This window comes from Theobroma cacao, chromosome 5 (assembly GCF_053813885.1).
Source record: "Theobroma cacao isolate CCN51 chromosome 5, ASM5381388v1, whole genome shotgun sequence".
Taxonomy (NCBI): domain Eukaryota; kingdom Viridiplantae; phylum Streptophyta; class Magnoliopsida; order Malvales; family Malvaceae; genus Theobroma; species Theobroma cacao.
The window spans coordinates 6,947,313-6,957,191 of record NC_142643.1 but is presented as its reverse complement, the minus strand read 5'-3'; the positions used below and the strand labels follow the sequence as shown (position 1 = coordinate 6,957,191).

Below are 9,879 nucleotides of genomic sequence, written 5' to 3'. Positions count from 1 at the left end.
TTATTATATTTAAATGGTCAAATTTTCACTTCAAATGAACGTTTTAAATACTTAATTTGTTTTTAAATTATTAAATATATATTTTCGGCTTACCGACTACATTTTTAACAAGTTTTGAGATTTTCGAAAAAAAAAATGACGAAAATGCCCCTGTGAGCTAGAAAATAATATGTTATGTTCTGATTTGGAAATGATTTGTAATCCTTTGAATTTTGATATTTGATAACTATTGCTCACCGAGGAAGTGCGAAAGCTGATACGAGAGCCTTGCGAGGTTTTGATCGACATTCGGGGTGAAGAATGTTTGTCGAGGCCTCGCGACGGTTGTCACGGGCTCGATGGGGAGTTCTGAGTCGTGACATTCAATGTAATAAATTCAAAATAGTTGAATGCATTGAATAAGATAAACATATTTTGTGCACATCATAAGGTTAGTGGGAGCAAGATAAGTTACTCATTAATAGTGTATAAGATACATTTTTCAGTCTAAGAAAAACAAAATGGGAGTAAAGAGTTAGAGCCTAAAAAGGGATTCAACAAAAGAATTTAGGATTACATGTTAAAGGAGTTTAACATAGAGAGAATCCTAAATGTTAAAAGTAATATAAAGTTATGATTGAGCAGCAGTATTAGACTGGTTTCAAAACAAGAGATAACTATATGATTATATCTATAATCAGATACAAACTTTTTGTTTAGGATACAAAAGAAGAGATATTTGGATCATTGGTTTAATGAACCAATAAACGATTCCAAGTTGTTAAAGTAACAACAAGAGCCATAATAATGGAATCAAGGTTTCGTTGTAATCTAAAGTAATATTTCAATTATGATAATGGAGATTGTCAAACATATAAATTAACATATTCTCAAATATTACAATTTGAGTTGTCTTAGTAGAGACACAATTGCTAAGCGAAAAAGTTTGATATTGGATATGTTAGCAATTGACTCAAGTGCAAGTGGGAGATTGTTGGTATATGCCATTGAACCAATTGGATTGGTCAATTAATATATATTGTCATTTAATGCAATAATAAGTAGTTATGAAGTACTAATTGGATGAAGCCCATGGAACATAAAAGCCTTGTTAGAGAATTGCAAAGTTATTACAATTATGAGATCACTATGCATTAAAGCCATGTTCTTAAAATTGTTCTTAGCCATTCTATTACCAAGACAAGGCATTGACAATGTTTAAAGACTGGTACATGTTAAGCCTCCTTACTTGGGAAGTAAGTAATCGATCTCATAAATTGAAGTATATAGGATACTTAAGGATAACATGTAGGTACTGGTTAAAGAACAAGTTCACGAAACATGACCTGTTATGAGAACTTCATTTGGTATTTCACTCAAGTGCTTATGGAATATGTTCTTATGTAATAGTCGTGCAACTAGTCCTTAGACTTGAGACACCAAGTCATCTTGTATGGGGAATGACATATTTTGATTTCACTCCTACCGGTTTAGAAGCGACCAGATGCCTAAACAGGGTGTTTTTGGGTATGCCATGAAGCATGCGAAGGTGAATGAGTGGTCAAAAGAGGATTCATCACACCAAGTGATATGAGGGGATGTATCTCACTTGTTCTTAATCCTTGATTAACTTGTATAAAGTCTTTGGCTCAAGCATGATGAATTTGAGGAAAGTTAGTTTCCTAAATTCATAATGTTAGTCATGAATTATGAGAACTAATATGGAATATCACCAATAGACATTGAGCCATGCTTAATGATATATCCGGGATATTTGATGAAAGGACTGTATGCACTGATAGGCTTATCGCTGAAGGGTTTTGTCAAATTCTTTAATTAACTCTCTAATATTTGGGTGCTTATGATGTATTGCTAGATGCTGCTCATGATCTATACATATAAATTATCAAATTGATATTTGATTAGGATTTATATTTATTGCCAACATGTTAAAAGCCTAATGGGTCACATGCATTAAATGACATGATTGGGATTAAATAAGGACATTTAATTAAGTTGACTTAATTGAAAGAGACCAAAATAAAGTGAAAAATTAATTAAGTTCATAGAAACTTAATTAAATTAAAATACAACTATTGTATTTAGGGTCACAACTTAGTTCGACTATATAAATATATTATGTTTGCAAACTAAAACTCTAAATCTCCAGCCATTTCTCAACTGTTTCATAAAATAAGAAAAGAAAAATAGTTTTTTCTGTTTGGCAAAAATAAGATTAGGCAAAAAAATTTTATCTTTTTGTTTTAGAAACAAAACTTACTAGCACAAGTAAAAGTCTTACCTTTGAGAAGGCCTTATTTGATCACTATTTGGATTACTGTTAGAAGCCAAACACTTAAGTGGTTGAAGATTTGATAAATCCTAACAGTGAAGAAGCAAATATTTTGGATTTAATTGGTTTTTGATTACGATATATAAAACAAGATATGTAACTATTAAACTTATAAGTGTTTATAATTAACTTGAAAGTTACATGAAAAGTACAAACTTTAATCTTGTAAAATTCGACTATTTTTCTAATTAAATATTAGTTTTTTTTTTTTTTGCGTTATATTTTTAATTTTTAATTATTTTCTTATTTGAGTATAAGGTCGAATCCCAGCACGAAATGGAGAGTTTGAGGTCCTTATCTTGCTTTCTCATCATTTAACATATTTTTTCTAAGGAGATAGAAATTTGTGTAAATAATACAAACTTGAAAGGAAAAGAGTTAAGGACTTATTCTTTTTGGATTCTTTTAACATTTTCCGTTGCTCAAGCCCCATAAAATTCTCATACACCAAGTAGTTACAACCATGTATATAAACAAACCAAACATGTCCCAAAGCAGCATAAACGATCTATAGTCTTTCTCAAACACATGCAAATTAGTGAAATATTACTCAAATAAAACAAAATAGGTTGAAAAAAAAAGGTTGCCCCAAGTTATTGTTCAAGGTCTACAATGATATTTTAGTATCACGGATGATAACCAACCAACATGATGATGAATAAAAACTTTCAATACAAGCCCCATCTATAACTCAAATTCATAAATGATTAATACTGTCTTATGATTCAATCCTAAGCCCTTGCTACCGCTGATGCCTTCAAGCTTCTTAGCTGCAAAAGATGACAAATTCAGCTTAGCCAATATCTTCACATTCAGCACCAGCACCAGCACCAATCAAAACAAAAGATATCTTCCCAGTTCACTCTCACCAGTTTGATCATACATGCACAAGTATGAAGGAATCTTCCAAATGAAAGAAAGTCACTGGCATAAACTTGGCATACTAGTGATAAATTAATTGCATTCATATCATGGTAATGGAGGTACAGCAATATTCACATTAACGATCTTACTTAAAAGGAAGATAGTTTATTGAATAAAAACAAACAAATCAGTATTGAGTATTATAAGATTCGAGACTAACTACCTTATTTGTTCTCCATAAAGCCAGCTTTAAGTATCTGCTACTTCAACATACTCAAATGCATCATGCCCAAGCAACTACAATAACAAATACAAAAACAACCTATGAACTTTAGTAGCCAATGTCCTTCACTGGATTCTTTGACCACAAGATTTTGATGCAAACTTCTATCAGCTCTTGCTTTCTAGTGCTGAGCAGACCTCTGGGCTGCTAGATTGATCTGAAATGACTGTGAACCACTTTTATCATTGTGCAAATGAATTATTAGGATAATATGCTTTGTATATAACATAAGATTGTATCTAATTCTCACTGACAGTGTCTTTGAAATGTATGTGTCTTTATCAAAGCCGTCAGTTTTTGGTTATTGGATCAGGAGGTCCCCTGGCTATAGGTGAACCACCCAAATTAGATGTGGGTTTTGCATAGTCAACAAAAATAACACGTCCATTCAGAGCCTGTCAATAATCACTTTGTTATTTCTGAAATCATTAAGATACCATAATAAAAAAAGGAAAGGAAAAGAATGCTGTACCCTTCCGTCCATCTGAGTTATTGCTTTCTCAGCTTCATCTTCACATGCATAAGTAACAAATCCAAAACCTTTAGATTTACCCGAAACTCTATCGGTTACAATTTTGGCTGGCAAAAGTAACAATGTCGGTATACTTTTAAGCGAACAAAGTCTTAAAAGCCTAAGACTATTGCTCAATATTATCACATAAATAGATCCAATCACCTACTGACCTTCCATAACTTGACCATACTGGGAAAATGCATCTAATAATCCTTTCTCTGTGGTGTAAAATGATAGACCTGTTTACAAAGGGAATGTAATGAGCAAAAGAGTAGTACTATGAGATTAAGCAACCATTTTTTATTCAGTGTTGTAACTGTCACTATTGGATGATAAACATACCAAAGTACTAAGATGTTATAAACAGATTTATTACTTGGGTTTGTTGATTTCAAGTAATTTCAGCCTAAACATGCTTTCATTTTCAATTACTATGAATCTGTCATTGAAAGATAACTTTGATTTGAGATTTCTATTTAAAGGATAAGCAGCGGATTCTGTAGCAGAAACTATTAAAATAACAGATAATAAAAAAGATTGAAATCAGTCAATAGGATAATAAAAAAGTGGATGAAAATAAGAGAAAAAGAGTACCTCCAACGAAGAGCTTAGAGGCGATACCTCTACGGCAAATAAGAAGGGTAGGAGGAATAAGGGAAGAGTGTTTTGGGTTTCCAGTAATAAGTCTTCTAAGTGCCGCCATGTCTACTGCAAAGGCAAGTAAGGAACAAGCCGAGTCCCAGCTCCCTTGTGTTGCCTGCTGCCAGTTGCCACAGAACAATACTGCGTGATTGGGCGGGCTCAACCTAGATGAAGAAGGCCGCTATCTCCATGGGCCTGTTTAAAGTCCTTTGCCTAATTGCCATTTACACTCAAAAATCTGTATGCATCACTGCGCTGTAGATAGTTTAAACTAGTTCGAAGTTTGAATTTGATTTTTTAGATCCGAAGTTGCAGTCCTTTTATCCCAATACCGACAAGCTTAGTCTCTAAATTTTTGTTAAAAATCCATTTACGAATAATTGATAATAGTGTTAAGATTTTTATCTAAACTTAGCTAATATAGTATTTTCTAGTAACTTATATATTGATGTGGTTTACCAGACGACCTAATGGGTAACAGTTTAAATTATTTTAATTAAATAACAGTAGAGTATTTTAAAGATTCTTAAGTCTTCTAAATATTTTTATTAAAAACAAAATTATTTCGTATTAATGTTTAATGCTGTTATCAATTATCAGTAAATCGATTTTTAATAAAACTATAAGAATTACGGTTATTAATATCAATTATCTTTAAATGGAATTTTAATAAAGGTGTGAGGATTAAGTTTATTAAGATCGGGCTTGAGAGATTAAAAGTACAAACTTGAGATTGTGAAGGGAATAAATTTAGAATTGGATATTTTCTATACTAGGATTCGATTTCTAGAATACAAATTCACTCAAAAAATGGTGTTAAATAATTCCAAATCCAAAGACAGAAAGAAAACCCTTTCGCTGTTGATTGTTCATTTCATACCCAAATTAATTATAGTGAAACAATCTTTAGTACTTGGAAGTTTAAAAATTCATTATTAGCTACTTTAGCTAAACTTTGATTAAGCAATCTTTAGACAAAAATGGTGCTCCTGCTACCCTAGCCTAGCCTAGCCTAGCCTATATTTCTCAAGTGGCTAAATATAACTTTGAAGTCACATTAGCAAAGTCTTGGACAAATGCTTGCAGAATCCTAAATATTCCCAGGAACTTACATCATACATCATTAGCACTTAAGCCGAATAAAAGAAAAGAACAACTTCTTTTTCCTACTATTACACTCCACCAAACAAACGATACAACCATGTTAAACCAAGCTTCCAATGCTTCCAAGAGACGGAAAGAGCTAACACTGACACGAGCAACTTCTCCTATAAATTGACAGGACAGAGTGGTCTCACTATAAACAGAATCAATTTTACAATCATTGAGGAATCCAAGAAATCTGGCAAGGGGAATTCCATTACTGCTTTAAGTCTAAACGCCATTTTAACCCTCAAACTCTGTTTCAATGTCCATTCCACACCTCAGACTTTTACTTTGTTGAATTGGGCATTCAATCTTCTGTGATTGATTCGATCAACTGACAGCAGAGCAGATTAGAGTCCACAAAAACACATGCCATCAAGCTGCCTGAAAATCCTGAACCAAAACTAATGCGGTAATTTTTCACCTTATCCTCCACTCACCACATCTGCTGCAACGTTTGATGGGGATGGAACTATGGTGACCTTGTTTGTGGAGGAAATGAAGGTGAGAGTTTAGGTTTATTTCTATGTGACCTACAGCCTTTATGCCACATCAGCAACTCAAAGTACGTTTTCACACCTTGTGCTCCTTTAACAATCAGGGCAGATCGAATCATGTGTCAAAGCTGAGATACCTGACTGAAGAAAATAAAAGTATATGGTGCACATGGAACATTGAAAGGAAGTTTAGAGGATCAACTTTAGATGCTCAAGAATGATGCACCTTTTGCAATGCCTGGTAGAACATGTCAATGAATTGATCATCCTGGCATAAGAACAGAAAAAAGAGTCAATCAATACCTAGAAGCCTTCATCATAAGGAGGCTTCAAATTATGAATAAATGTATGCAAACAGGAATTTATCGGTGGCCTCCCAAGCATTCGACATCCAGTTCAGTCTTCAGAATGCTACGAAGAATTATCATCATTACTATTCCACAGGTGCGAAGATGTTCACATTTGGACAATACCAATCGCATCTCTCGTTTTCAGGGGCATTTGCATTTTATACTCATAGTATGAAGAATGATAAGTTTTTTTCTTACCTTCCCTTTTTTTTTTTGTATCTATCTTTTTGCTGAATGCTAATTAATGATATATACCAAGCCATATTTGCCACTATTAATTAACATTATAAGTTATAAAGCACAAACCAAGAGGCAAAAAGTCAAAAAATACCTGAACAAGCATTAGTAGTGCATCACGAACTTTATCCCTGCTAATAAGAGGTCCATCATGCAAAGTAGGTGGCACACCAGGAGTCAGAGATGCAGGTGGAGTAGGTGGTGGAAAAGGTTGAAGCATTGGAGTGCCATAAGGACGTTGCAGATTGAGGGGTGGATGAAGAGCAGAAGCAGTTGGCATGGATGAAGAGAGAGGCGGCATGATCAATGATGACGACGATGAAGAAGGGGGTGGTGCAAAAAATGCAGAAGGCTTAACGAGATTGGTTACCCGGTTGCTGCTACTTAATGAATCAAGCGAAGGAGGAGCAGAAAGAGTAAGGGATGAAACTGACGGAGCAGATGCAGAAGTGGAGACAGCAGGTGGTACATGAGAAGACAGAGGGGTGGTTGAGATAGAATGGTAAGGCTGTATTGAATTTGCACCATTTGGAGCATTAGTTCCAAGATTCATAGCAGCCTGAAATTAGTGAACAAAATAATTTGAGATCAGAGACATTGGATAAATATTAGGTCTTGAAGAGCCCAAACGTGAGTGTCAGCAGTGAACATACACTAAAGAAGTTGACAAATGATGAATCTTCAGGAGCATCAGTGGCAGGAGAGGCAGTTGCTGGCGGCTCCAAGGGGCCTTCTATCACAGACATGCTAGGAACTGCTTCTAGCTCCTCAAATTCACTGCATTACAATAACACATTAGCTTAGAAAACTTTGCATCATAAGAAGAAAGGAAATTAAGCATGTGACTACCAAAATATAGCAACAGGAGGCAGGAGAAGCAAGATGCTCTAAAACAAGGATACTGGATTTCCAAGGATCAACCTTAAAATCATTACATTCCATGATAGTCTTTATATTACACCAAGTAGATGCTTGTTTTTTGGCTAAATATGAAATTCCAAATTTACCCATGTGCCTTAGCATGTCTTGCAGGTATTATCCATTAAATTACATTATGGATGCACCTCATAGCCTATAGATATGGTAGTTAAGGCTCATTCTTATAACAATAAACTTTTCACAAGAAGCTCTTTTTTCAATCACCCATTTCCAATTCCAATACTTAATTCCACCTCCTAACTGTTCCCCATTCTCCACTTCCTACCTTCTATTTCCTTCACATGGCACAACATTTGATACCACAAAGTTCACTCTAGTCCTCCTCTCTAACTCCTTTACCTCAATCCTTCACTTGTTGCAATGATACCTCACCTCACACCAGAAGGATCCTCCACACATAAAACACAGACAATTGACAAGACATTGTTTTATTCAAAAGAACATATGGTACCCAAAGCACTAATTATGAAATTTATATCAAATACAGACACCCCACAAGCTGCCGTGGCAAATTCAACAGGTAACCATGTTCTAAGGTTTCAAAAAAGCAATAACTTCCTTATAAATGCGTTATAGAAGCCATTACCTTTTGCTTGAAGATACTTTTGGCTTTGCAGGAACTTTTGAATATGCATTAAGTATTCTGCGAAAAAGAAAACAAATACAATGTTACAATTCAAACTATCAATGCAAGAGACCAAGAACTTATCTTGTTGATATCAAAACTCAAAAAACACATTAATACAAATTGCATTTGGGTGCTTTTAAAGTATTTTCTTAAATTAGGGAAGTTTAAAGATTGCCATAAGTGCAAGGGATTTTTTATTAGAAATTATGATGAATTGCCAAATTACTTATTGTGGGGCTAAGAACACATACATTATCTGTTTGCAATATTAGAGTGCATTGACCCCACTTATCTAGAATCTTGTGACCACATTTGTTAGTAGTGAAAAATTCAATCAACCAGAAGAATGGTGTAAAACTAAAACCACAAAGGAATGCCTCAAGTACTAAACCCTTCATTTAGGGGAAAATTAATAATAAGTGATAAATAACGCATAATATTAAGATATCAAAGATCTAAACTTCCATGTTTGAATTCACTTGGGATAACCATGCTCAAACTCGATTAAAAGTCAGCTAAATGGATAAAAATAAAAAAGATGCTATACCTGCTAAAGAGATTTGCAACATCCTCACATTCACGCGGATTGTAAAACCAAATGCCATTAACTTCTTGTGCTGCATTGCGATACAACAAGTACGGAACTTGAACCTCGTATTCAAAATCTCCGAGTAGATTCTCCACCAAATTATCTGTTTGTTAAAAACAGCTTTAATATCAAATCAAGCAAAGAAAACAAAAAGTCCGCTTTCTTTCATTAAGGTTAAGGATTTTGACCTGTGTTACGCCGATTCATTACAATGAACTGGAACCGAGGTTGCGTATTCCTTAAAAACGACAACAAAATCAGAAATCATTAATATAAGCTAAACAATATCCCAAGTTAATTACATGCTTCTAACAAAGTTAATGCTAAGAAAAAAGCTCAACAAATATTATACTGTTTTACCTCTTAACAACAAAGAGAGATCCTTCAACATCTTTTCGACTCTAAATTTCAAAATAAAATATATCAAAAACAAAAAAGAGAAAGGATCTAAAACTGAAAAGTAAAAAACTTGGTAATTTAAGCAATCCAAATTCTAAACCAAAAATTAAAAAAATTAAGATTCCAAAAACTTAAAAGAGATTTGTGAGAAAGCGAACCCATTGATTGCTATCGATGTTGAATTCGTAGAAGGTGACGTGAGCGGCAGTAATCAAAATCTCTTCGATGAAAGGATCGATTCGTTGGAGAACAGTGAGATTCAGCATCTTCGTGCTCTGCTGATCGAGATTCGGCATCAACTTTCCAGTCTGAGACATTCTCCGATTCGGAAATTTGAAACCCCAAACCCTAATTTCGATTTTCTTGATGATTTTCCCGGGAAAATTTATTTTCTATTTTTTGTAGAAAAGTTTTTTCTTTTGTTAGTGTTGTAGCTTAACGATGATAGGAGTTGAACAC

General features: G+C 34.1%; 2 protein-coding genes across 5 annotated transcripts; both read right to left on the bottom strand.

The window, feature by feature from the left end:
* Nucleotides 1-2,867: 2,867 nt before the first annotated feature.
* On the bottom strand, nucleotides 2,868-4,794 carry LOC18598308 (RNA binding (RRM/RBD/RNP motifs) family protein). Of its 4 annotated transcripts, none has more exons than XM_018120777.2 (6): nucleotides 4,588-4,791; nucleotides 4,164-4,232; nucleotides 3,952-3,989; nucleotides 3,734-3,874; nucleotides 3,420-3,645; nucleotides 2,868-3,102 (listed from the first exon to the last, which is right to left on the bottom strand). In XM_018120777.2, the coding sequence occupies exons 1-4, from the start codon at nucleotides 4,694-4,696 to the stop codon at nucleotides 3,770-3,772; spliced, it is 321 nt and encodes a 106-aa protein (XP_017976266.2). In that variant the 5' UTR covers nucleotides 4,697-4,791; the 3' UTR covers nucleotides 2,868-3,102; nucleotides 3,420-3,645; nucleotides 3,734-3,769. The 4 variants fall into 4 exon arrangements, with proteins under 4 accessions (XP_017976266.2, XP_007027846.3, XP_007027847.3 ...); XM_007027784.3 differs by having other exon boundaries at nucleotides 3,420-3,636; nucleotides 3,952-4,058; nucleotides 4,588-4,787; XM_007027785.3 differs by having other exon boundaries at nucleotides 3,952-4,058; nucleotides 4,588-4,786.
* A 1,557-nt stretch (nucleotides 4,795-6,351) lies between these two features.
* On the bottom strand, nucleotides 6,352-9,879 carry LOC18598307 (mRNA-decapping enzyme-like protein). Its single transcript, XM_018122224.2, has 8 exons — nucleotides 9,579-9,879; nucleotides 9,382-9,422; nucleotides 9,210-9,259; nucleotides 8,980-9,124; nucleotides 8,391-8,447; nucleotides 7,519-7,642; nucleotides 6,960-7,424; nucleotides 6,352-6,546 (listed from the first exon to the last, which is right to left on the bottom strand). The coding sequence occupies exons 1-8, from the start codon at nucleotides 9,735-9,737 to the stop codon at nucleotides 6,490-6,492; spliced, it is 1,098 nt and encodes a 365-aa protein (XP_017977713.2). The 5' UTR covers nucleotides 9,738-9,879; the 3' UTR covers nucleotides 6,352-6,489.

Coding starts and splice junctions, on each gene's coding strand:
- LOC18598308 (XM_007027784.3), bottom strand. CDS start 4,696: ATGGCGGCACTTAGAAGACTTATTACTGGAAACCCAAAACACTCTTCC. Junction 4,233..4,587: donor CTCTAAGCTCTTCGTTGGAG/GTACTCTTTTTC, acceptor CTTTGTAAACAG/GTCTATCATTTTACACCACA. Junction 3,875..3,951: donor TAACTCAGATGGACGGAAGG/GTACAGCATTCT, acceptor GATTATTGACAG/GCTCTGAATGGACGTGTTAT.
- LOC18598307 (XM_018122224.2), bottom strand. CDS start 9,737: ATGTCTCAGACTGGAAAGTTGATGCCGAATCTCGATCAGCAGAGCACG. Junction 9,423..9,578: donor ACATCGATAGCAATCAATGG/GTTCGCTTTCTC, acceptor TTTGAAATTTAG/AGTCGAAAAGATGTTGAAGG. Junction 9,260..9,381: donor TCTCTCTTTGTTGTTAAGAG/GTAAAACAGTAT, acceptor GTCGTTTTTAAG/GAATACGCAACCTCGGTTCC.